General features: G+C 43.3%; 2 protein-coding genes across 2 annotated transcripts; one reads left to right on the top strand and one right to left on the bottom strand.

Moving 5' to 3' along the window:
* Positions 1 to 48: 48 nt before the first annotated feature.
* nop14 (NOP14 nucleolar protein homolog (yeast)) lies at positions 49 to 18,880 on the top strand. The gene is made up of 19 exons (XM_079659416.1): positions 49 to 225; positions 622 to 804; positions 1,544 to 1,678; positions 1,850 to 1,991; positions 2,319 to 2,467; positions 2,909 to 3,040; positions 3,173 to 3,295; positions 3,998 to 4,129; positions 4,261 to 4,582; positions 4,750 to 4,880; positions 4,990 to 5,075; positions 5,181 to 5,316; positions 5,654 to 5,755; positions 6,072 to 6,225; positions 6,427 to 6,586; positions 16,271 to 16,418; positions 16,528 to 16,646; positions 18,156 to 18,311; positions 18,414 to 18,880. Exons 2-19 carry the CDS (start codon positions 622 to 624, stop codon positions 18,508 to 18,510), a joined length of 2,607 nt encoding a protein of 868 aa, XP_079515542.1. The 5' UTR covers positions 49 to 225; the 3' UTR covers positions 18,511 to 18,880.
* Positions 18,881 to 20,924: 2,044 nt separating this feature from the next.
* Positions 20,925 to 26,999, bottom strand: LOC307024780 (uncharacterized protein). The gene is made up of 6 exons (XM_079659175.1): positions 26,732 to 26,999; positions 26,229 to 26,388; positions 26,021 to 26,050; positions 25,100 to 25,230; positions 21,955 to 22,020; positions 20,925 to 21,615 (listed from the first exon to the last, which is right to left on the bottom strand). The coding sequence occupies exons 2-6, from the start codon at positions 26,347 to 26,349 to the stop codon at positions 21,601 to 21,603; spliced, it is 363 nt and encodes a 120-aa protein (XP_079515301.1). The 5' UTR covers positions 26,350 to 26,388; positions 26,732 to 26,999; the 3' UTR covers positions 20,925 to 21,600.
* Positions 27,000 to 27,305: the final 306 nt, after the last annotated feature.

Here is a 27,305-nt window from a genome sequence, read left to right as displayed (position 1 = left end):
TATAATTTCCATCGCTGGGGGCGCTGTGGGGAATCTGCGTCACTCTTATCTGCTTCCTTCTTGTTTTCAACTTTGACCTGAATCTTGTGCACGCTGGAAATGGAAACAACGTGGAGAGTAAACGTTTAAAGTGTTGTTTATTACATTTCCAGTTGGCTGAGGCTTATTGCCTCATGTTTTCTTCCCTCTGGAGTTAATAACTCGACTCCTCAATCCGGCTGGAAGGTAAACGCTGCGTCTGTGTCCGTTTGTTTACAAGCGGTTGACTCCTCAAATGAAGCTAGCTAGCTATAAAGTAGCTCCAGTTTTTGCATTTTTGCTCGTATTACTTGACATCATCCCATGTAATACTTCTGCTTCTATGGATATGTTACAGGCACCTATTAAATGTATTGTTAACTAACATGCCCCCAAGGCTAGCTGTTAGCTAACGTTAACCAGTGTAACTAGTAACCAGACTTAACTCATGCAGGAGATATGTGTTATAGCAGCAACAACTCAAAATGTCATTTAATTTAATACTTAATTGTTTATATAATCAGACATTTAATTCAGTCCCTCAGATGATCAGGGTCGTAAATGTCAGTGTTGTCAATTATAAATAAATTGTATCTGTTACAGATGGGGAAGGTGCCAAAGAAGAGGAGCATGGCTGACAAGGTTCGCAAAACCAAGACCTCTACTGAGATCAAAAACAACCCCTTTGAAGTGAAGATCAACAGGAAGAAATTTGAAATTTTGGGGCAGAAATCCAAGCATGATGTGGGTCTGCCTGGTGTGTCTCGATCCAAAGCCATTAATAAGGTAAGAGGAAATCTCATGTTATATTTCTTACACATTAACCAGCTTCTCCCTCTGCAAGGGACTATAGAATCAAAACAAATTCAGCCACCTTCTGTTTCTACACTCATATACACACCATTAGTGATTTTTACAGCACTTCATATAAACTAAGAACATGTTTAACATAAGCTGCATAACACAAGATCAATAGCATATTTTTATATAATTAATTTGGTCTAGAGTGTTTGGTTAGTTATTTGCCCGAGTGAAAAAATAAAATAAACAAACAGTGAGATTTTAAATGAGGGATAATATATTTCAGATGTTTACTCAGAGGAACAAAGGTTTGGTGTTCATTCTACAAACAGAGAATATTCTGCAGTCTGGTAAAATGATATATAAATGAAAGTTCTTCTACTGTAGCACTGTATCTGTCAGCCATGTTGGGTCACGGCTCATCATCCATTTAACACTTTCTGTGCTGTGAAGCCTGGTGCTCACAGTATCATGCTGAGAGAGGGATTCTCTGCAGGAAAGAGGAAAGAGCTTTGCAGGCACTAAAAAATTAAAGTGAGGTTTACAGTTTAGGCTGCACACTCGATTCAATGCTGTTATTATTTATGTTTTTGTATGCATCTATTTATCGTTTCTCTGCTTGTCAGGTCTGATCAGTGAAGCATGAACATTCTTACTCAAAGAGGACATTTCTGTAATGTTTTATGGATATAAATCACATGCAATTTTTGTTTTGGATCTGTAGAGAAAAGACACCCTCCTGAAGGAATACAAACAGAAGGGCAAGTCCAGCAAATTCATTGACAGACGCTTTGGGGAGTATGACACCAATATGGCACCAGAAGACAAAATCCTGCAGAGGTTCGCCATGGAGAGACAGGTCAGTGATGTCATGATGTGCATTTAGTAACATTACTGCCTAAGGTCCGTTTGTCCCTACCGCGTCTGTTCCTTCTGTAACTTTTGAAATGTAACAGGATTAATCATTACTCTCGCAACAAATGTCACTATGTTTACCACACTCTCAGACAATCTTTGTTTTTTTGTTCAGCGTAACCATGACAAGAAGGATGTGTACAACCTGAACGAGGAGGAGGAGTTGACCCATTACGGCCAGTCGCTGGCTGAGATGGAGAAATTCAATGACAACGTGAATAGTGATGATGAATCAGAAGAGAAAGGTCTTCTGTCAGGTGAGCATTTCTGCTAACACCAGATGTTCAGAGCTGCAGTTGTTTGTGAAGAAGCTTATAATTATTCAGCATCTGATTGTTTGTGTTTACTTCTTCAGTCAAGCCTGCCATGGTCAAACCTTGTCAATATTTGTACAGAAATCTGTGTGTTGCAATTTAAAAACTAGAAACATACATATAGCAACTTTATATGATTGCAACTTAATTCTATGAACGTAGTGGTTGTTAATTTGAGGGTTAATCGTTCCCAGCCACCAACTGGATGTTTTAAGCTATGTTATAGATAGCTAGTTCATAATAGTGACACTATTTCTCTTTCTCATCTAGCCGAGCTGACTGCTACCCACTTTGGAGGAGGGGGTCTCCTCAGAAGGAAAACATCAGGGGACCAGGAGGGGGGGGAAGAAGGAGCCCCGAGGGCCAAATCCAGACAAGAGCTGATTGAAGAGCTCATCCAGAAGTCCAAGCAGGAGAAGGTGAGCCGACGACATGAACTGTGATCAATTAGTTTCACAATGACCTTTTCATCCTGTTCAACATTGACATGACATTGACAACATAGTCGCTTTTACGTCTTGCTTCTGTAAAAAAAAAAAAGTGCAGCACATCCACACCTGGAAATAGTCCAAAATAAAGACACCATTTACTCTTGTTTGTTTTAATTTTGGCAAAAAGCTGTTGTTTAAGGGAAGTAAATGCATTTGTAATACAAATGAGTATTTATAAGCTAACTGCTTTTGAAAGGTTAATTTGTAGGAACCAATGATTAATCCACAAGCTAGGGAAGTTTGGAGGTACTGACACTTTTTTTTGGTTTTGTTTTTTAATGGGAGTTATTAACAGTAAGACAAATTATATAAAGCGCATCCCATCAGCCTTATATCTTAAAGACATTAACTTCTTCCATTTGTATTCAGCGAGACCGACAGGTGCAGAAAGAGGAATCGCAGGTGCTCACGGAGAAACTGGATCACGACTGGAAGACCATCCAGGCTCTGATGGTGAAGAAGATTCCCAGAGCGGAACGTGTTGAAGAGGAGAAGCCCAAGGTACATTTCCCCACTGGGACAAATAAAAGAGATCTTCTTTTGAAAAATGTATGTTTCACCATGAAATGACCTGAAAGATGTCAGTGGCAGAGCCTGACACTTCGTTGTTCTCTCTCCGTTGTGCATCTCCAGTTGGAACAGTATGACATGATGGTCCGAGAGCTCGTGTTCGAGATGAAGGCTCAGCCCTCAGAGAAGCTGAAGACCCCCGAGGAGGTCGCCCGGGAGGAGAGGGAGAAGCTGCAGAAACTAGAGGTATTTATCTTAGCATCACAGGACAGCTGTTTTGTCATACTTAATACTTTACGATAGGGATGTCCCGATCACCTTTTTTTGCTCCCAATCCGATTCCGATCATTTGATTTTGACAATTTGCCGATACCGATTTTTCCCGATCCGATCTTTATGCAATGCATTAAGAGAAAAAAAGCATTCAAGTTGTCCCTTAAGGTTATTTTTTTATTTAAATTGGATATTCTATCCAGCATGGATATAGCTTCTTTTTTTCACAGCAGCATTGGATCAGTTTAGTTGTACAGCATTGGATCAAAACAAAATAAAGCTTTCAGTACTCGTTAGCTTACTGCTACAATTAGACACTGCACCCTGCCCACTCTGTTGCCAGATTTGAGAGAAATAAGCAACCAGGTCTATGAAAACAAGCCCCAAAGAAGCCACACATACATGATGTTGTGTAATTTGAAACCAAAACTAAGGCCTCAGGATGACTTTAAGACTTGAACATTGTCATTTTTGTTTTGCAACATTGAATACAAAATTTTAAAAAAAGTATTTAAAAAAAAAAAAAAAATCCCGATCCCCGATTTTTTCTCTCCCGATTCCGATCTTTTGAAAATCACGTGATTGGCATCGATCCCCGATCACGTGATCGGATCGGGATATCTCTACTTTACGATAGTTGTTCTAATAGATTTCCTTTGCTCTGTTTTTCTCCAGGCGGACCGTCTGAGGAGGATGATGGGAGATCAGGTCGTGGAGAGTTCACAGAGTCAGACTCACATGTCAGCTGATGACCTCAACGACGGCTTCATCCTGGATAAGGACGACCAGAAGACCCTTTCTTACCAGGTAAGGGACAACGCAAAGCTAGAAGAAGGGTTTCTTTGATAAAGAACCAGTTTATTTCTGGAATATTCTTCACCTTTGTTCTTTAAAGGTTAATACAGAATGTGATTTTAACTAATTCATTTTGTGTCCAGGATGGAAAATGGAACATTGAAGAGGAGAAAGGGGAAGATAAGGATGGAAAGGAAGAAGAGGGAGAGGAGGAGGAATCAGAGGCAGAAGAGGGAGATGAAGAAGAGGAGGAGGAGGATGAAGAGGAGGAGGAGGAGGAGGAGGAGGAGGGCAGTAGTGAAGAAGAAGAAGATGCGCACTCTGACCTTGAATCCGAGCAAGAAAGCGAGGATGAGGAGACACAACAGGAGGAAGAGGAGACCAGCGCCCAACCGAGTCTGAGCAAAGAGGAGCTGAAGGCCCAGCAGGAGGCCGCAAAGGCAGAACTCCCGTACACATTCACTGGTAACTACACACAACAACCATAAATAAAATGTCAACGAAAAGTAAAGAAAACTACTTTTATTTCTTTTATTTGTTTTACTTTCATTCTCTATCAGAGTTGATCTCTGAGACATTTCTGCTTTTTGAGTAAATCTGATCTATATGACCACCATTCTCTGTGTTTGTAGCTCCAGAGAGCCTTAGCGACCTGAAGGATCTGCTGCAGGGTCACACCCCCGACAACCAGCGCATCATCGTGGCCAGGACTCAGAAAAGCAACCATGCTAGTCTGGCTGTAGGCAATAAGCTCAAGCTGCAGGTACGCTATAGTAGGCTGCATATTCTCTTCTGTGTTGTGCTGTCTCTTTTGCCAGTTTTAGGGTGCGTTTGGTGCAGTATGAACTCTAAATATTATCCGTTTGTCTCAGAAACTGTTAGGCTTCCTTTTAGAGTACGTTGAAGATCTGGCCACCAGGAGTCCCCCTGAACTCACCACCATTGATAAGCTCATACCGTGAGTTCAAAAAGTGGCTTTCCTTCTTGTGCTTCAAATGTTTTTTGTCCTAGAAATGAAACACACCTGATCATTCCTTCTTGTTCTCTCTCTCTCTCCGTGTAGAGAGTTGTACACTTTGTGTCAGATGTTTCCGGAAGCAGCCTGTAAGACCATGCAAAGCATCCTGGGAGACGCTGGACACAGCACGGAGGAGGTGCTCGAGATCAAAGGGCATCTTCCTTTCCCAACACTAGACATGGTATGCACTGCAGTGAATAGTGAAAACATGTTGAATGTTCACTACGGTGGAAGTAGATTTGAGATGTTTATATGTTAGTTGACATTCTGGCATGTGAGGGGATTACAATAAAGTCAAAATTAAAATGTAGTGAGATTTGAATTTACATATACAATACTATTTTATCTTTGCTGGATGTTTTATTCTAGTGTTTCTTCCTCAATTGTATTTTTCTTTAGAAAACGCCCCCTTTGGTTATCAGATGAAATGTTGCCTTTGCTATTGTTGTTAAATGGAAAAGGTTATTCCTTAGTTTATGACAAATGCAGCTTGAGGATGTTTTGTTTTTGTGTTTCAGATCGTCTATCTGAAGTTGACAGCCCTTCTGTTTCCTACGTCAGACTTCAGACACCCGGTCACCACTCCTGCGCTGCTGTACATCAGCCAGGCTCTCACCAAGGTACACAAAGTCTTTTGTTATTGTCAGTATATTCAAAGCTTGTTTTTAAATGTTTTCACTGTACTGGCTTCTAGGGAGATTTCGCCATACCCCATTCTGTTTCAATTCAGCCTTCCTGCTATCACTAGTCATTTTTGTGTGGATTTTCTCACAAAAATGAAGTTTTCAAAAGCACATAAAGCTCCGCTGTTGTTTTCCTATCTTTTAAAATATTGCATGGTAATTATGTTAGATGATTGCCAAAAAAATGGATGTCTGTTCTTTTTTTAGCAAATTTGCCTTAATTAGTTTCTGTGTGTATTTTGTGTGTCTTCAGTGTCCAGTGAGATCCCTACAGGACGTGACGTCAGGGTTAGTGCTGTGCTGTCTGGCGGTGGAGTACGTCTCCTTTTCAAAGCGCTTCCTGCCTGAGCTCATCAACTTCCTGTCTGGAACGCTACATCTGGCTGTACAGGACAAGACCTCTCTAGGTACACGCACTATCATGTTTAACGGCACATATCAACGACTCTATCAAGCATAATTTGTTCTGCTTACTAATCAAAAGAAGTTGATTTCATAAATAAAGACACTCGTCAAATCCAAAAAGGACTTGCGTTTAACCACTCATTTAAATACTACTCAATTAGTAGGGTACTCCGCTCTCATGCCCTTTGACCTCTGTCATGCAGGTTACATCGTGGTGCTGCCCTTCAGGCCTTCAGGGAAGTGCAGTGATCTGCTGGTGGTGTCAGACTCTGAGTCCTGCAAGAGCTGGAGCCTGAAGAGCCTTCCACTGTCTGCGGCCCAACACCTGGAGCTGAAAAATAATCTGGACAAAGACCATCACAGGTAGGAGGGAACGGACAAGAAATCTATTTTACAGTATTCTACAAAATGTTATATATAGCAAAAAAACAAGACGATCAGTAATTACTAATCTTCCGTCGTTGTATAGAATTAACTAAGTAGGCTAACTGTACTCTTGAAACACTATTTTTATTTAACGATAGGTTTTTAGAAATGTTTTCCAAGTCTATCCTACAACATATCAAGGGAAAATGCTTGGGGCGGACGCGTTGGTGGCAGGGGCGGACTGGCCATTGGGAATACCGGGAGTTCTCATTCATAACACTCCATTCGATGTCTCACTATGGGATGCGCCTCAACGCGTATGCAAACAGAAGCATCAATCTCATTACGCCAATCCTGATTGGCTCGTGATCTTGACGTCTACGTCAGGGAATCCACCCACCCTATAAGTAGCTTGCGCTACGACGTAGCGTCATTCAAACACCTCTTCTCGCTTCAGAGCACATCTCGAATTATCAGTAGCCGGGCTAGCTTAACGGTCCACAGACTGAACCCAAAGCTAACATTCGGTCGACGGGCGCTTGCCGGTTACTTTTTTGCTTTGCAAGAACACGGAACAATATTAACACACCAGTTAATATTGTAATCTGCTTCGCCGTTTCTTTCTTTCGAAATTACGGTAAGGTTTGATTTTTTCTTCAAGTTAGTAACATACCTGTTGCTAGTTTTTCTTCCCTCCACACCGACACCACGGTAGCGAGGACGTTCTCTTTTCTCTCTCACACCAGAGGAGACGGAGATAAAAACAAAAGGTATTAACACACCAGTTGATATTCTTTTAAGAATAAAATCTACGCTGCCACTTTTTCCTTTCGGATTAACGACAAGGTTGGATGTTTTTCTCAGTAACGTACCTGTTACTAGCGTGTCCACTCCACGCCGACACCCCGGCGAACAAAGATGGACCCTTCTCTCCCTCACACCAGAGGAGTAAGGGACTCGGAGGCTCGGCTATGCGGCTGCAGGTTTAAGATCTCAGGCACAGACTCACACCAGGTCTGCTCGTCCTGCCTCGGGCTGGAACACGCCCAGGAGGCTATCGATAACCCCGGCTCGTGCGGGCATTGTGCCCACTTCACCCTTAAGAGCCTCTGCCGACGGCTAGCACGTCAAGCTAGCTTGTCGGGACAGGACCCCCTCATGTCCGCTGATTCGCCGGCCGGCAATCAAGACATGGTGGCGTCCGCCGCAGAGATTGAGCCCCGCGCTGTGTCAGGCTGGGGCTCAATAACAGCGGCAGCCGCTGAACCGGAGCCCCGCGCCGTGTCAGGCTGGGGTCCGGTGGCGGCAAGAGCCGCGAGAGCGGAGCCCCGCGCTGTGTTAAGCTGGGGCTCCCAACTGGACCTCACCATGGTTCCACCCGCGGAGGATGTCCTGGAGTTGGACTATATGGAGGAAGAAGAGGATGTCTCTGAGTTCCTCCTGTCCGACTCGGATGAGCACTCGGATGACATCTTCGTTTTCATCGGCTCAGGCTGCAAAGCCGGGAGCGATGTCCGCTCTCCCGGGCACACCAGCTTCGCCCTGCCTAAGTATGGACTTGCAGGCCGTGTGTCAACGCGCTGCGTCCAGGCTGGACATCCCATGGCCTGAAGTGGCCAAGGAGACCTCCAGATCTCGCTACGAGGGGAAGCAATTGTCCCAAGCAGCGAGGACGAAGAGGCAGCTCCTTCCAGTCTTTCCGGAGATGCTGGACGAGGTGTCGGTCTCGTGGAAAGACCGCCCTTTCAGCAACAAGGCCCCAATCCAGGGTGCCTCCTCCCTGGACTGTGACGGTATGAAGAGGCTCGGCCTGCTACGCATGCCGCCCATGGAACCGCTGGTGGCAGCCCACCTCCAACCGAGGCTGGCTTCGACACCGAGCAGGAACCCCACGCTACCGGCAAAGGCAGACCGTTTTCAGTCAGCGATGACCGAACGGGCCTATAAAGCCGCAGCTTTGTCCGCCAGGGCACTCAACGTCTCCTCGCTGCTGACCGCCGACCAGGCGGAGCTCTGCGAAGACTTGTCGAGCAAACCTGAGCCTGCCGTGTGGGACGAGATCGCAGCGATCACGGACATTTGCCTCCGTGTGCAGCGCTGTGCAGTCCAAGCCACGGGTAAAGCACTGGGAATTATGGTGGTACAGGAGAGAGCCAGGTGGCTCAACCTGACGAACCTTCCAGACCGGGAAAAAGAGGATGTTCTGGACATGCCTATTGTTCCCGAGGGCAGTTCACCTCTCCTCGACGAGAGAGCTGGAAGTTCCATGTTCCCCAGCTCCAGAACACATTCCAGTGTTAGATGCTCATGTGTTTTCGGGGTGCCATCATGCCCCCATCTTCCTGCCACCTCGAGTGATGCCAGAACGTCATCCTCAAGTTCGCGCCATAAGGGAAATGGACTTAACATCAAAGACAGCAAGTTCCGCTGCCTGTTTAAGTCACACAAACACGTCATCATTATTGTTTCCTAATAAATCATTTTCCACTGTCGTTTCCAGGCTTGAAGCCAAGGGCGCAGTCAATAAAAATGAAAAGAAAAACAATAAAAACAATAAACAGTCTGTCGTCTACCCCTCTTTTGAGAGCGGCTACGGCCTCTCTCAAAAGGCGGACATTAGACAGGATTGTGAAGGGACCACCGCCACGCGCATGTGCAGTGTCGGCCGGGGTTGTCAACCTGGGGTACCACCGTGTTCAGACACTAGAGGGCCCCATAACACAACAAATGAAGACACAGATGGCAGACGACAGAGATGTGACATCTCCGCTATCTTTAAGAATCGAAAAGTGGAAGATGCTCAACAATTCTGCTTGGGTTTTCAAGACAGTAACACGGGGCTACAGGCTCCAATTCGCTGTCACCCCCCCTCGCTTCTCGGGCATTCTATATTCACAAGCCCGGGGAGAGTCGGCCCATATTCTAGAGCAAGAGATTTTCTCGCTACTAGAAAAGAAGGCTATATCGATAATATCTGCCCTACAGAGTCAGAGCGGCTTTTATTCCAAGTATTTCCTCGTTCCCAAACGGGGAGGGAATGGAATTCGGCCTATACTAGATTTGAGAGCTCTGAACAAATATCTCAAAAGATACAAATTCAGAATGCTCACTCACACATCTCTGTTGCGTCTCGTGCGCCAGAACGACTGGTTCACATCAGTCGACCTGAAAGATGCGTATTTCCACATCCCAGTATATTACCCACACAGGAAATATCTGAGGTTCGCCTTTCAGGGTGTCTGTTACGAGTACAGAGTCCTTCCCTTCGGTCTGTCTTTCAGCCCGCGAGTGTTTGTACGGTGTACGGAAGCCGCGATAGCCCCGTTAAGACAACAGGGTATTCGCTTGCCAACTTATCTGGATGACTGGCTGCTTCTCGCACAGTCGGAGCAAGAGGCTATTACGCAGACGAATGTCCTCATAAAACACCTGCTCGATCTGGGTTTCGTAATAAACACAGAAAAGAGCATGTTGTCCCCAGCCCAGACTTTACTCTTCCTGGGCCTACAGCTGAATTCGGTGCCCTTTACAGCCCGCCTGTCAGCAGAAAGAGTGAAAGCCTTCAGAGCTTGCCTCGCTCATTTCCGGCTACGCAAATATGTTCTCTTCAGATCATGTCTGCGGTTACTGGGACTCATGGCGTCAACCATCCTGGTGGTACGACTGGGACACTTACACATGAGCGAGTGTCAGCGCTGGGTAGCTGCCCTCAGACTGGACCCCGCGTCATGGCGCGCGGAGAGTGATGGTCTCTATGAAATGTGTAATCGCACTGCGCCACTGGCTACACCCGACTTTTTCTAGTACGGGGCGTGCCTATGGGTGCTGTCCTATCGCGGAAGGTGGTGACCAAAGACGCATGTCTGACGGGCTGGGGGGGTATATACGAAGGTCGACCTGTGAGGGGTCTCTGGAGCAGAGACCTCCAACGGTCACACATAAATTATATGGAGCTTTTAGCGGTGTTCCTCACCCTAAAACGCTTTCTGCCTTTTCTCAGAGGACATCATGTCCTCGTGAGGATAGACAACACGACCACAATATTGTATATAAACCGCCAAGGGGTTTGCGTTCTCTCCAGTTACACATGCTGGCACGCAAACTGATCTTATGGAGCTGCGGACGTCTCCTCTCTCTGAGAGCGACACACGTACCAGGAGTGATGACCCTCGGGGCAGATCTGCTGTCCAGAGGTGCACCACTATATGCAGACTGGACTCTACATCCAATGGTTGTGATTCAGCTGTGGGTGCGTTACGGCCGAGCCGCGGTAGATCTGTTCACATCAAAAGAAAATGCTCAATGTCAGCTGTTCTTTTCAATGCGCGATTTAAACGCACCGTTAGGCGTGGACGCGCTCGCACACGTTTGGCCTCCGGTCCTTCTGTACGCGTTCCCACCCCTGGCTCTGATACCCCCAACTCTGGCCAGAGTGAGAGAACAACGCCACACACTGATCCTGATAGCTCTGCACTGGCCTGCAATGTACTGGCTGGCGGAGATATATCAGCTGCTGTGCGGGCAGCCGTGGCAGCTCCCACTGGGGGGGACGATCTTTCACCCACACCCAGAGCGCTTGGCGCTATGGGCCTGGCCCGTGAGTGGTACAATCTGAATACAGTGGGGCTCCCTCAGAAGGTGATAAACACTATTCAGAGTGCAAGAGCTTCCTCCACCAGGTCTCTCTATGACTGTAAGTGGAGGGTATTTGAGGAGTGGTGCCTTCAAAAAGGACATCTCTTTTCAATGTCCTGTCGGGGTGATTCTATCATTTCTACAGGACCTAATTGATAAACACAGAGCTTTCTTTACGATCAAAGTGTACCTGGCTGCTATTGCTGCATGCCATGTGGGCTTTGAGGGAAAGACGGCTAGCCAACATCCTTTTGGTCTGCCGTTTTATGAAAGGGGCTCGCAGGTTCCTCCCTGTTTCCAGGTCACTGGTGCCCTTATGGGACTTGGCAGTGGTTTTAGATGGGCTCACTCGACCTCCTGTCACTGAAGACAGTGCTGTTACTGGCTCTGGCATCTGCCAAGCGAGTCAGTGACATTCATGCGCTCTCTGTACATCCTTCATGCACTCAGTTTGCCCCGGGGCAAACGAGAGTGTTGCTGAAGCCAAACCCTGCCTTTATACCTAAGGTGGTTGGCTCACGTACCCCCATTGACATTGTGGCATTTCCTCCGCCGCTGTGTTCCTCTGAGGAACAGCGGCCGAATTTGCTGTGTCCAGTTTGTGCTTTACGCACCTATATGGACAGGTCAAAAGAGTTTCATTGCAATGACCAACTCTTTATATCCTGGGCTAGGCAACGGCTCTCCCACTGGATTGTGGAAGCGATTGCTCTGTCTTATACGAGTCAGGGTTTGCAGGCACCAACGGGCCTGCGTGCTCATTCTACTCGTGGACTGGCTACATCCTGGGCTTTTTTTCAAGGGTGTTTCCATCAAAGACATTTGTGCAGCAGCGAGCTGGTCCTCACCGCTAACTTTTGTCCGCTTTTACAGGCTAGATGTCTCTGCTCCAAGTGTGGCCCGCGCAGTGCTGGGCCCCGTGTTGAGACAGGGTTCTACCTGTTAAGTTCTGGTTGTTTTGGTGATTTTCGAGATAAACATGTCTAGCAATACGGGAGTTTCAATATCCCATAGTGAGACATCGAACGGAGTGTTATGAATGAGAACTATAGGTTACTTACGTAACCCCAGTTCTCAGAGTACCATGAAGTGAGATGTCTCACCAGACGGCCCTTCTTGCTAAGGCGAAGCGAGAAGAGGTGCTTATTTTGAATGACGCTGCGTCGTAGCGCAAGCTACTTATAGGGTGGGTGGATTCCCTGACGTAGACGTCAAGATCACCAGCCAATCAGGATTGGTGTAATGAGATTGATGCTTCTGTTTGCATACGCGTTGAGGCGCATCCCATAGTGAGACATCGAACGGAGTGTTATGAATGAGAAATGGGGTTACGTAAGTAACCTATAGTTTTCCCGGTGGGCCGGTGCTGTGCGTGGGCCGGAGGGCCAAAAAAAATAAAATAAATTGTTTTGTTTTTTGTTGCCAATATCCTACCGGCCCACATTTGTAAGTGTTCCGGCCACTCCCTGGGCCGTTTTGATAGGCTACCTATGTTCTATCTATCAGATAGTTTCACGTTCATACATCAGGCCCGTAGCAGCTGTCACTGCGCAGTGAACGATCAGGAGTGAGTGACTGAGAGACCTAGCTGGCAGTTGCTTACGGATGGATAAACAAGCTCCAAAGCGTAAAGGCGTTTTTGTATAGTTTGTGTATACAGCAGCGGTGTGGACTCGAGTCACATGACTTGGACTCGAGTCACCAATTTGATGACTTTGGACTCGACTTGACAAAATCACAAAACACTTGCGACTCGACTTGGACTTGAACACCAATGACTCGGGACTTGACTTGGACTTGAGCCTTCTGACTTGAAGTGGCTTGATAATTTAATTCAGAGGTTTCCAACAAGCCGATCGCGAGATGCCACTAGAAGAGCAGACTCCCGTTGGGGAGAGCAGAACGGGGTTCAGGGGGAGTGGCTGTACCCGTAAGATAGAAAAGGGGGAAATGACGTCTGACTCAGAGGTCGCGCGGCTGTGGAGAAGAACGTGTTTCCCACATTCTGTTACTGAGTTTAGGCTAGCTAGCAGGTTTATTGTTTTGGGTGAAGTCACTTTTGCCTCCACTTGCTGTTCAAATAAATGTTGAAAGAAAAACTAAATCTGTTTACAGTTCTGTTTCATATGGGTGTTGATAGATGTATCCATAGATTTAGTCCCTAATTTTGCTCTCAAAAGTGCACCAGATTGATGCATGAGGTTCACCACCTGCCCACACCCACTGTTAAATTGTCTCACCCACATTGAGGATGCTTCCTACGCCCATGTTTTATTCCTTGGGTCAAAATGTTATTGCATCAATGATCTGTTAACATTCAAATCAAAAAAGATATGCTGTAAATATTTTGCTCTAGGCAACTCAAGGGCTCGGGTAATGCGATTACTATATGAATAATGGTCCAAAATAATATAAAATGCATAGGGTTTTTTGTTCAGTAACATACTTTCGTCGCGCATACATGCCGCGCATTAAGTGGGCCTGTCTGTAAATTAATCCCCGGGCCACTTTTTCCCCCCCAGTCCGCCCCTGGTTGGTGGTGACTGAGAATTTCTACAACATTTTGTAGAGTTAAAACACTTAACTTTGGAAGATCCCCACTGGATTTTTCTCATGTAGCTGAGGTTTAATTTTAGCTTCATTAGAGGAGGAGGGTTTTTTCCCACCTACTCTCTATCATTGGAGAACATTTTTTGGAAGGGATGTCTTCACAGCCTGTATGGGCTGGAGAAACTCGTACATCATTTAATGTAATGTGGGCATGTGATCAATGTTTGTGCATACCCGTCTGTATATACCGCTGACCGACAGAGACATGCAGGCTGCACAGATTTCCTAATACCTCGATAGGCCATTCAGAATTGAGTGTGTACCCTCACCAGGTATTCACAGGAGTGAACACTTGCTCTGAGACATCACAGTGTCAGAGTGACGCGTCCTAAACCCCGGAAGTAAGCTGCGCATGGGTTCCTTCCACAAAAAAGCAATGCAATTTCTCCATAGGATTTTGGAAAATAGCTCGAAATAAGGTCTGTGGTTGACACACATTTAAGAGACGGATCCCGTTTTGTTCAGTCAGATAATCTCCACATGTCTACCCTACTTTTATCATTTTCGAATCATAAATCGAATGGATAGATTTATGATAGGATCGAAGGAACCCATGCGCAGCTTACATCCGGGTTTTAGGACCCGGTGGCACTCCATTATAGGCCCAGGAGGAATAGAGGGAGGGGGATGAAGTGAGAAAACGTTTTGTCTTCACACAGATTCTCACAATCAGTTTGGACCAGAATATTCGAACCAAAAAAACAAGAGAGGAGGAATGGCAGATGAGTTACCTTTTTAATAAAAGACGAAAGCTAATTTGTTCTATTGCAAACAGGACAAATGCACTCACACATATCCTTCTTTAACCATTTGCGTTATATAGTTTCATATTAATGTGCATTTCCTGTGGTGCTGTCAGGGTTTTCAGTGATTTACATGTAATGTGTTGGAGATAAGCCGTCACACTGTGTTTACCTGTGCAGACGGTACGGCTCAGCGCTGATACAGCCACTCGCGTGACTGATGAGTCGCAGCGTGCTTTCACACAGCAGCTGGTGTGTGGGCTCAAAGCAGAGCATGCAAACAGGCTTCAGCAGACCACGATTATTCCTGGGAATATACATTTGTATTTCTACCCAACGAAAATGAATACAGAAACAGATTCAAACAGATTGTGCCGGAGAGAAATTACTTTATTTGTCAAAGAAAGAAGTGCATTTTAATCATTTATGTATTTAACATCGGATAGAACGATTAGAAATTCAAATAAATCGGAATTTTCTGTCGAATCATTTCAAGAGAGCATAGACAAATTGATCCAATGCTTTCTTTTCAAAGCAGCAGCTGTTATAGTATGTGAAATCTCAATAAATCACACGGATGCTTGCCTCTACTCTGTGAAGCCATATCTTGTTGCTGCGTGTTCCTCCTGCTCCTCACACCTGGGGGCCATCTTCTCTCTCTGTGTGTGTGTGTGTGTGTGTGTGTGTGTGTGTGTGTGTGTGTGTGTGTGTGTGTGTGTGTGTGTGTGTGTGTGTGTGTGTGTGTGTGTGTGTGTGTGTGTGTGTGTGTGTGTGTGTGTGTGTGTGTGTGTGTGTGTGTGTGTGTGTGTGTGTGTGTGTGTGTGTGTGTGTGTGTGTGTGTGTGTGTGTGTGTGTTAATTACTGCTAAGGTATAGCAGCATCTGGGTGGAGGAGAACAGAGTGTTCACTGTGTAAATGCCAAAGTTTCTTAATGTGATCTATTTGGGGACTTTGGAATAGATCTTCTACTACAAACGGTAGAAGGAGCTTCTAACTGTTATGCATCTCTTCTGGCCGTCAGGTTGCTCAGTGTTGCTGTGAACTTTTTTTTCTCCATTCTGTTAAGCCCACTGATTCTCGCTCATTAAATATTTTTTTTTAATCTTTGGCCTGTCTGTTTGTCGTGCCACCACTTTGGTCCAGATTGATTAGCACAAGCTTTTTGTACAGACATCTATTTTTCTGATGAATAATCCTCTCTTTTCATGATCCCTTGATTTATTTCTGCCTTTACAAGGGTAAGGGTTTCATTTTTCGACAATTACTGGATGGATTCCCATGATGGTTTGGTACATTCATGGCCCCCTCAGGATGCATTGTAATATTTAATGGTTCTCTTTCATCTAGAACCAACATATCACATTTAAATGTATACTAATTTCTCCAAAATGAACAAAAAATGCAAAAGTAATGACACCCGGATAAGACATGGTAAAAAGGACACGTAAAATCAGCATGTTTCGGGCATCGTAACATTCAGAAAGCAAGCTCAAAGCACGGCTGTGTCACATTTTTTATAAAACACATAAGAACAACCCACATTTACCAAACTCATTACAAATAAAAGACACATTAATGCCTTTGCTATGCAGAGTGCTATGGGTGTGATAGCGCTGTTGCTAAGGAGGCTAATAACACCAGACAAAGACCAAATAAAACCGAGATGTTGATCCATGTTTTTGTCTCTCTGCAGGTTGACGTGTCTGTCTACCTGCTTGGACTTGGTGAAGCGCTGCTGCCTACTCTACAAAGACCTCATGTCTTTCTCACACATCTTCCAACCAATCAGAACGCTGCTTTCCAAACATCTTTCAGCCCAAGCGTTACCAGAGCCTTTGAAGGTTGGTGTCATACTTGTTTTGAAATAGCAAGATCTATCTTTTTCAATTTTTCTCTCAACATATCATATTGTCAGTTTTTTTCTCACTTATAACACTTGTGTTGTTGCAGGAGCTCCACAGTGAGATCCTGGAGATCATCAGCGGTGTTCCTGCGGCCCACAGTCGGCTGGTTTTAGAGAAGAAGAAGCCCATTCCTCTGAAGCTGCTCACACCCAAGATTGTTGAAATGTAAGTGTGAAATGAGTACAAACGTTTTCATTTGTGTTGAAATGATTTCCAAAAGCTGAGATGCTGACTGTGCCTCTGTTTTAAAGGTCTCCTATTATGCTATTTTTAGGCATATATTGTGGGTCTTAGATTACATTTCATGTCACTTGTTAGACGCTTTTATCCAAAGCGACTTACATACTCAATACTGTGGACAATCCGCACAGGAGCAACTTGGGATGAAGTGTCTTGCCCAGGGACACAACGACATGCTGACTGCAGTGGGGTTTGAACCTGTGACCCCCTGATCCCAACACCAAGGCTCTATCCACTGTGCCACACGCCTCCTTAGATATATAGAAATATATAAAGAAACATGTATTTTGCTCAAAATACCAAACAGATCATGCATTTTAGACATCCCTCATATCCCTCTATTTCAGCCCCGTTAGAGAAACGCTGATTCTGGGTCCTTAGCTTGAAAAAAAGAGGAGGGGGAGCTTGTGCCTGCTCAGAATTCTACCGGCAGATACAGCTAAATGCTGCCGTGATTAAACACCATATCATGTTCCAAACCACATCAATTATTTCTGAAACAGTATAGAGAACCGTAGTGACGCGTCCTAAAACCCGGAAGTAAACTCCTTCTGGTTCCTTCGACAAACATGCGATGCAATTTCTCAATAGGATTTTGGAAAATAGCTGGAAATAAGGTCTGTGGTTGACACACTTTTAAGAAACGGATCACGTTTTGTTCAGACGGATAATATCCACTACTTTTTATAATTTTCTAATCATAAATCTAGTCGCCAGAAGCAAAATGCTAACGTTATGCTATAAACGAACTACAGCAGGGTCGCTGCTTCAACGTCACGCCGACTTAAGATCCATATTCAAAAATACAGATTCTAAATTGTAGAAGTTGAAGCTTTTGTTTTAACAGTTTGCAAGAGCGCAGAAACTTGCTTTCAATCAGAACAGGGCAAACAAACTTAGCGGGAGTGTTTACGTGTTCGGTGTAATGAATGAAATCACCAGTGGGGTCACTGCTGATGTATTTAATGTCGTAGAACAAAACGTGATCTGTCTCTTCAATTTGTGTCAACCACAGACCTTATTTGGAGCTATTTTCCAAAATCCTATGGAGAAATTGCATTGCTCTTTATCGAAGGAACCGGAAGTGGTAAAAATGCTAACTTACTTCTGGGTTTTAGGACGCGTCACTGCGGTTCTCTATGGAGCGAGTGTTAGCGATGCTTGCTAATGTAAACAAACACCATATTACGTCCAAAACAGTTCGCGCATTGTTTCTGATATTACGTCATATCCAGGAAATCTGGATCAGCTCCGTTGTACCCCCGTTTTTAGAGATTTGGCTACGGAGGAAAAGAGAGGGTTTTGTTTTCTGACGCTGCGTGAGTTCCCTGACACACCTGGGACACATATTTATGTATAAAAGACATCAAAAAGTGCATTTTGCATGATAGGTCCCCCTTTAAATATCTAATCTGCTTCTTTAATATTTTTCAGATTGGACTATGGAAAGAAGCGTGGAAGCAACAGAGAGGAGAGGGAGAGGGAGCGACTGAAGCACAAGTACAAGAAGGAGTTCAAGGGCGCTCTGAGGGAGATCAGGAAGGACACGCGCTTCCTGGCCAGAGAGAAGCTCAACGAGGTCATGGACAGGTACGCATAACACCAGGATCCATGAGGAAGTGAACCAAAATGCTTCTCTAAAATGCTTCTGTTAGTAAAAGCTTCTAACTGTCGACTCGTTCTGCCTTTCAGAGATTCGGAGAGAAAGAAGAAGGTGAGGGAGCTCTTCGGAAGCTTAGCCACTCAGGAGGGAGAGTGGAAGGCCCTGAAGAGGAGGAAGAACAAGTAGAAGTCTTCATCGCTTCTCATCATCACCTGTTTCCCGTCATATGGACATCCAACAGCCTGTACAAGGTTGAATTTGGTGGAACTGGGAACTGTTTTGTGCTTAAAAGATTCATTTTGAATCACAAGAGGATACATTTACCTTCTTTATTGCAACATGCATTTTAGACTGTCAAATCGCTGTCAGAAATGCAAAGAGTTGTCAAATATTATGATGTAGGCGTTGGATGTGACGATTGGGATACTGTTGTTGGACGTGTCAGTCAACACAACAGAGAATACTGGTTTTCTTATTCCTTTATTCTCCTCAGAAACCATCCCTATTATGTGCTTGAATACAGAACAAATAAATGAATGTTCTTTTCCATCAATAATTGTTATGTTTCTCCAGTTAAGTCAATATTTAGGTTTATTCAAACCCTGATGAATAGGTAAAATCATTACTAAGTCAAATGCTCGGTAGAGGGCAATGCTAACCTCATGACTTGAACTGTTACATAAAATGTGTGCATTGCTCAGTGGGCGTCTTATGAGGGAGAGGAGCCAGTTTTTACTTTATTAAATGTTTTGAAATGAGAAGGAAACAACAGCCCCACAGCTATGTGTAGTCTCAGGATAGATAGACATCGAGATAACATAAGAGGTACTTTATTGATCCCAAATTGGGAAATGTTTACGTTGCAGCAGCATAGAAAACAACAAAATATGACATTGCACATAAGTAGATATTAAAGAGTAGAAATAAACAACACTAGAAAATATGCAGTAGACCGTGAAGGTAAAAAATCGATATACTCTGACAGTAAAACACTATTGAAGGGCTTTAGACACAATATAAAGAAGATGAATCTTTATTAATCCCCTTAGGGGGAAATTCAGTTTTTCACTCTGGCTTGTGTTTTTGTTTAATACACACACAGTATACAGGTAGGGGCACACATGCACATGCAATACACACACAGTTATACACACTATACAGAATAAACATGCACATGCATCTGGAGAGGGCCAGAGCGAAGAGGCTGCCAGTCTAGCCGGCGCCTGGGAGCAGTTAGGGGTTCGGTGCCTTGCTCAAGGGCACCCCGGCAGGGCCCAGGAGGTGAACTGGCACCTCTCTAGCTACCAGTCCACTCCGTGGTTTTTTGGTCAATTAGGACTTCGAATCGGTGACCCTTCGGTCCCTACAGACTGAGCCACTGCCGCCCAAAAGCAGGACATTATATACATTAAGAGTGTAGGGAATGGAATATTAAATATAAATGTAAAACGTGCAGTGTGTCAGTGTGAGCTACCCGAGATATATGCTGTTGGATCACGACCATCTGGATCATGACCATCTTCTCAAGTACCACAGTCATTTATTGACTTTAGGACTTAAGTACATGGCTGCTATTTCCCATTTATTTTTCAGAATAAACTGTGATAAAGTTGATAAACAAACAAATCCAGTCAAATGTAAAGTTCCAGCCCTTTCACTAAGTGTATAATACATTTATATAATATGCACAAAAACATCTATTCTCCCAAAATGTCAGCAGCGTTCTGTTCAGGGATCCTCTTGGCTCTGGCCAAAATAAATCAGAAAACAATATAAATCCTCAACGTCATGTTGTTTTCACAGTGGCCGTCTCTATATGGAGCCGCGGTGAACAATAACAACAAGGAGTCAGGGGGATTCAGCAGGGACCACACAGGAAACACTAGTTGACAGGTTTATACAATAACAAGTGCAGGATTCATTAGTACCAATTGGAAGTGAAAAGTAGAATTGAAATGACTCACTCTGTTTCTAGGGAGCACAGACCTTTATGTAAACTGCTGGAGTGATTCACAAAGGCTGTCTTTAAATCTGGAAGAAATGAAACATGCTTTCACTTTTTGGGAGAAAATTCTAATTAAGCCAAATGTGAAATACCTGCTTTTGAGTGGTGCGGCTGTGGATGGATGTGTAGTGAACAACAGTATTCCTCCTCCTCTCACGTTATAGAGCTTGCATCAAGGCCAACATATTCTTTTGTAATAACATACTGTGCAGGAAGATTGCTGCCTTTAAAGACATCTTTTTCTCTGATGAAAATAACAGTACGTTTAATAACACATTCTTATATTCTCGCCAGATATATTGAAATCCTTTGAACAGGAACATGTTTTTGATTTACATCTGGCTTACCGACAGAAAGACACGCACGTTATTGTGGCTGGCTGTTTTTTAACCTAGTTCCTCGCTAGATAATGAGAGGGATAGGCGGCTTGACATGCAGAGTTTAGGCATCCAAATGTTACATTGTCTTAGTTTAGGCTTGCAGTGATTTTGTTGCGTTTACAGTGTAAATACAAATATCAATTTATTTATTTTTCTGAAAAAATGATCAAAACGGGAGTAACTAAATGAAAAAGAAAACATCGGCAACATCTCACTTTTTCTTTTTTTACACATTTTATTAAACATTTAACTCCAAATAAATCCATATCACAAGCAGAGTAGTTGTACATGCCCTTGGTTTCCAAAAGTCCATTCAATATGACATATTTATGTTACAGCAGTGATAACTTAAAAAATACAATATGAATGCACAAATAGCTTAGCACTTTATATAGTCCACCGCAGAAAACAGTGACGGTTTACAGACAAAAATAGAGATTATCATTATGCTTCCATTTCAAACAGATTACTGTAAATTGGTAATTTATATAGAGACACTTAGGTGCTTGAAGTGGTACTTTTCCATGTTTGAGTTATTGACATAGCCATACAGTTGACAAGAAACATACATAAAGACAAACACATACACACTGTAAATGTGATATGGTCCCTTTTAGGACTGATGTGTACACACACACACACACACACACACACACACACACACACACACACACACACACACACACACACACACCTCTTTCTTTAGAACATTACACACACTGCTGTACAGACATATGTAACAACACAGACAGAAACACACACGCACACAAACATTGGGCACAGACTCCATAAAGGACCAAAACGAGGCACAACGGGACTTGGCAGAGCGACATGGAATGTTTCGATCATTGATCTTCGATAACGGATCTTTGCTCTTTCATTGTGAAGATCTCAATCATCGTCGTCCTGAGAAAGAAGAAGGACAAAAGACGGGCGTTGAAATTTGTAGCATAGTATGCAAATATAACCCCAGGATCCAGTTGCTCCTTCAGCTTTAAATAACATCTTATTTTATGTATAGAGAACTCAGATGAATGTGGACTCAATTATATATTTGTAATGTCTCAAGGTCCCAAGACTGCTTTTAAACATCGCTTTAAAATGCTCTAATGTAACGGTTACAGAGGTTTTTAAATTTAAATCTTGTCAGAAAAAAATCCTGTGTGACTGTCAATTCACTAATCCTTCTATAAGAATGAAATGCAGCTTCTTATATGAATTATTATTGACTGTTGCTAGTCTTACCTCTGTAACATCAGCGGGGTCAGTATCAACCGGTGACTCTGCCATGTCCTGTACTGCTTCGTCAGTCTGGGAAAAGACACAAATATATATTTTTAAAACTTTAAATACATTTTTTTGATGAGACATCAGTTGATAAAGAAAACAAATGATCTGGTTCCAGCTTCTCAGTGTAACGTTTTGCAACTGACTTTGGAGTATGGGAAAAAGCATTTGCATTTATCTTTCCTATTTTTAAAGTGTATAGAGATAACACATGTAAAAAAAATACTCATAAGCAGATGAATCAATCAATCAACTAATCATTAGTTGCACCCCCTAGACACAGACGCACCTCCAGACGATGAGAACAACATCTGGAAGCACTTACTGCCATTATGCCATCATTTATGCAATTTCATACAACACTTTTAAATATAAACAACTCACATAATTCACCCCACTCTTGCTTTGTCTATTAATACATTAAAAGTCACTCATTTCATGACGGACATTATGATTGGTGGCCATTCTGACTGAGTGGGATGCTGATCTGAAGCGCTAATGAAGGGGAGGGAGGTGGAGGTGTTTATGACGTCTCATGTCTCGCTGAAAGGACGCTCCGATTACACCGTGCCATTGAAATGACCTTCCTTAATGGGGAGCGGCCCCAGTATGTGAAGTGTGTGTGTGTGTGTGTGTGTGTGTGTGTGTGTGTGTGTGTGTGTGTGTGTGTGTGTGTGTGTGTGTGTGTGTGTGTGTGTGTGTGTGTGTGTGTGTGTGTGTGTGTGTGTGTGTGTGTGTGTGTGTGTGTGTGTGTGCACATGTGTGTGTGTGTGTGTGACACGCTCACAGGCGGCTGACATAACCTTAAACCCTGAAGCACCTTCTCCTCCTGCTGCTGGATTTAACACCACCCATCGAGCCTCCATCTGTTTACCCAGCAGAGCCGGAGAGATGTGAGCTTGTGTAAACACACACACATCAACACCAACGTGTCTAGCCAGATACAATTTAGTCAAAAAGTTAAAGATTTGTTCAGTTATGAGGTATTACCAAATCAAATGTATCTGTGAAAACTGTCTTACGAAGCAAAATCAAAGTAATGCCTCGCCTCCAATCTGAATTGTTTTAGAGCAGAAATTGCTTTCTAGGGACCTGAAATTCAGCAGCCTCTTTTATTGCATGTCGCTGAAAAGATCCGAGCAATAAGACGTGTTTGTTGTGAAGACCATTTTCTATTTTCTGCCTCCTCAGCTCCGAGCCACTCCACTCTCGGTCTCATTTTCCTCTCCTTCTACCTCTATGGCCTTTTCTGTCTCTTGAAATGAGTCACCAGCAGCTGCTGAATTGGTGAAACAGCTAAATGAGATTAATCAGACACCTCCGTTTGGTGTGTCTACGTGTGTGTGAGTCTGTCACAGGAGACAGTCTTTGATGGGCCCTCTCAACCCGGCATCATTTTTTAAAAATGAAATCAATATTAATGAAGTTTAATGGCTGCACCACCTGGGAATAAAGTGAGCTCAATCTGTTGCTGTCAGCGTGTCAATCTCTCGCCATGAATACCAGGATTTAGCTTTTGTCATGTGTGTTTATTCCACTCCTGGTCTGTTTGTCCATCTGTCTGTCCGAGCTGCCTGCCAGCTTGGCTCGTCATGGTTATTCTTAATGAGACTGATCCCACTCCAGGTGGAGCTCCATCAGTGTTTTATCCCTCAGGGTGAATATCAACTATCTACCCGCCTTGATAACACAACTGCTCACGAGGATAAAATAATTCAATGGATGTTTGTGGGAAATACAACAAGCTTCTTTTGTTAATGAAATAAAATGCCAGCTATGAAGGATGAAAGCGGGAGTGAAGAATGATTTCATCGCTACGATAAAATAACTATGATCATTTATTAGGTGTCTAATCTGATCTTTTCATAAGGTACTTTTCACTCAAAACAGCAAATGAAAGCAGAGCTGAAGAAAAGTGTGTGTGTGCTGTTATCTCGTGGTGTTCAAATTGTGTTTCTTCACTAATTAGGGGATCGAGATGAAGCATCACAACAAATATTCAATAAAGTGATGCTGTTGCCCAGGGAGATATTTAGCTGGTTTATCATTTCCTACTCCTGACAGCAATCTTATGAGAATAAAGAGGGTAATCCCATGAAAATTAAGCCATATTTATCGCAATACAAACCATAGGGCGATGTTACTGCTATAGTTGGTCAACGAAAGAGCATAAAAAAACGAATGTTCCTCTAATGTAAAGATTTGTTTACGGATTTTTGTTTAGGGATGTTGTACACTGATGCATGTATCTTTCAGGTTTGACAAGCCTGTTGAATGGCCTTTCTCACAAAACATGTACTTAAAATATGTACACTGTTAACTACCATGTTAACTTGCAGTATTATTCTTTGTGAAGCCATCAACAGCCCTAAATTCCCAGTAAAAAATGACAAAGACATGGCCTCAGTGTTGGCCCTGAGCAAAAAGTCTACAATAACAGCAGCACATATTTGCTAGAGAAAGGTGAGTTTAGAAAAGAAAAGTGTAAAATATTTATTATTTTTTGTATTTGAGTTGTTTGCTACAGTAAACTGCCTTCACCTCCTCCTCCTCCTCCTCCTCCTCCTCCTTTGGATAAACGATGACCAGGCTGACAAGATGAACAAAGCAGGAAAGCTAACATTATGTAGCGGCTTTCATTACAGATGCCACACAGGCGATATGAGAAGTGACAAGAAATGACTCAAGGTTAGGAGGCCATCTTGGCACAGGGAAGATTTCTAGCCAGCTGACAGCCTCTGTCATGAAATGGAGGGATGTTCTATAACGCAAACTTTAAAGATGTGCTACATATTGTAAATCAATGTGTCTCTAGAGAAGTGTGCGGATGTGGTTAGTGTGTAAGTACGGAAGTAATGATTGGGGAGATATTACATGTCAGTTAAGTCACAATATTTCACTGAATTAAGTAACATTATGGCGATTGAGTCTATCACTGACTCTCACTTATTTCCATAGGTACCACTTAAACAAGGAACACAAATGTATGAGATTGTAACTTGTAATTTTTCACTGAAATTTAAATTGATGATCAAACTGGCTGGGCTTTTCCAGAGGCCATTTTTCTTTCAGTTTAGCTTAAAACAAAGAGTATATTTCTTACTTGTTTGGCAGGATCCTTCTTGACCAATCCGGTGGCAGCAGCAATGTTTCCTGCACCCTCTACAGTTTTGTGGGCCACAGCAGTAACCCCAGTAACCATTGCTCCACCCACTTGAGACACTCCAGACACAGCTGAAGAAGAGAAAGAAGAATTAAATAGATGAACCCTATAGAGATATTAAAGGCTCTATTATTACCTTTAGTTTCAATACATTAACTGAGCAACCTCACAAACAGCCTGGAGGCATTTCAAAGACCTCGCAGAGTTTCACCCCGCCTATCAACGTTTGTACTATTGTAATGTGGGATTTTGCATATGAGTTCATCTTGTTACTTTTATGTAAATGTCTTGTTGTGATTGGAAAGTTTTCTGGTAGATGTGTTTTGTTTAATCCAGTGAGGCTTCATTCTTAAAGTAAGTAATATAAATGTTTAGTTAATATATCCATTCACAACTAAGCTTCTCCACTGAGGGTCACGGTCCCCAATGTAGGCTACTTGGTCCCACTGATAACAAATATTCTCCCTCATTTAGTGTCTATAAAAACCCATTCTGTATAATCACATTTTCAAAACACTCACTTTCACTTGCAGCTATGATACAACAATACTATTCCCCTAGATGCCTATATCATGAAGTCTCCTGTGGCTTATTTGCTTGTTATTTATGAGAAATAGCAAGGTATAGCCCATTGGGAGTTGGGCAGGTTTTGTAGGCGGTGAAATATGACACTTATTCACCTGCAGAGTATACAACTCTATTACTGACCACCTCCAGTGAGAATATTATCGTTTTGCTTTCATTTCAAAGATTTACTCGTAAAAAAAGTGGTGTATTTTGGAAATGTCAACATTGATATTTTTTCAGAGCAGCAAGAGAGTATAACAGTTACATTACGTTAGAATATAAATTTAGTGTTACCTGTTGTGACTCCATCCTTTGTTTTGTTACCTGAAAAGAAAGCAGGTGAAGCTCAATCAGTGAAAATGTGAACATAATAGACATTAGCCTATATGAAATGCTTAATAGTCAGAATACTGCTATTATAATGATGATATTGATAATAGAAATCAATCAACAAGGATTTAAAGGTTTACCATGATCAATCAAATCAATTGCCAGTACCCACCTACAAACATAACCCCATCTTTCGTCATCTCAGCTGCTCCAGTCACTCCCTGCTTGGTTTTCTCCGCCGCCAACACGACCCCATCCTTGGCTTTAGAGAAACCTTTCATTAAAGCGTCCATGGCTGCTGTGGTTATTGGCTCCAATATGAACACGCACAACTGTGAGGATGGTAAAACAGACGCAATGAGAAGGCACTCCCGGATCCAAGCGCTTGGTATTAAAACGTTTCACAAGACAAAAATGCCACCGCCCTAGTTTTGTCTAAAACAGGTTTGTCAAGCCAGTATCGCCGTGTGAAATATCTGAACGAATGAGGGAGCTGAAATCCCACCTGTAGGATCTGGTTACAGCCCCACTGAGAAAATCATGAATGGATTCACTAACCATTAAAGAAAACTGATCTAGTATCATGTTGCAATGTGATACAGAGAAATTAAATAGCTCTTGAGCTGATATTTCTAGATAATTGATTAAAACAATTGATAAATGTGGCTCACGCACCTGTTCGCTTTCACTTCCTTTACGACGAGAATGCGATGAGTCTTCCGGGATGACAGAGAGATTCTCCCAAAGGGTAGTAAAACCGGTTTATCGTCTCCAAACTACAACTAGTCTACTCTAAAAGACGAAGGACGAGTGTGTGGTGCCTCCCGAGCAGACAGACGGACACAGACAGAGGGACAGACAGACCTCCACAGGTTTGACAGACGCCTCCTCCTACACGATCGAGAAGAGCGATTAGACCCCGTGATGCTGATGCGAGAAGAGACTCTGCTGTCTGTCTGTCTGTCTGTCTGTCTGTCTGTGACACACACACACACACACACACACACACACACACACACACACACACACACACACACACACACACACAGAGGGAGATTACGTAGCCTAGCTCTTTCTATACGTGGGTTGCCCACAGCAGCGTGTAGGAGTTGTTAAAATGTGTTCTTTATTCTCGCGTCCAGGAGAGAAGCTTTAAAATGAGACTAAATGGAGTCTCTGAAAAGATTCAAATGGGATACTTTAATTAAAAAAGGCGCGGTAGTGTTACAGACAGAATATTGTTCCGTCA

Source organism: Notothenia rossii (genome assembly GCF_949606895.1).
Source record: "Notothenia rossii genome assembly, chromosome: 11".
Classification (NCBI taxonomy): Eukaryota; Metazoa; Chordata; class Actinopteri; order Perciformes; family Nototheniidae; genus Notothenia; species Notothenia rossii.
Note: the sequence above shows the minus strand (reverse complement) of the source record. Positions and strands in the feature narration are given on the sequence as shown.

What these genes read in the sequence shown, in the direction of transcription:
- nop14 (XM_079659416.1), top strand. Translation starts at nt 622, where the DNA reads ATGGGGAAGGTGCCAAAGAAGAGGAGCATGGCTGACAAGGTTCGCAAA. An exon ending in ACCATTGATAAGCTCATACC is followed by an intron (nt 5,076 to 5,180) that starts GTGAGTTCAAAA and finishes CTCTCCGTGTAG; the next exon opens with AGAGTTGTACACTTTGTGTC. An exon ending in CTGGACAAAGACCATCACAG is followed by an intron (nt 6,587 to 16,270) that starts GTAGGAGGGAAC and finishes GTCTCTCTGCAG; the next exon opens with GTTGACGTGTCTGTCTACCT.
- LOC307024780 (XM_079659175.1), bottom strand. Translation starts at nt 26,349, where the DNA reads ATGGACGCTTTAATGAAAGGTTTCTCTAAAGCCAAGGATGGGGTCGTG. An exon ending in AGATGGGGTTATGTTTGTAG is followed by an intron (nt 26,051 to 26,228) that starts GTGGGTACTGGC and finishes CTTTCTTTTCAG; the next exon opens with GTAACAAAACAAAGGATGGA. An exon ending in AAAGGATGGAGTCACAACAG is followed by an intron (nt 25,231 to 26,020) that starts GTAACACTAAAT and finishes TCTCTTCTTCAG; the next exon opens with CTGTGTCTGGAGTGTCTCAA.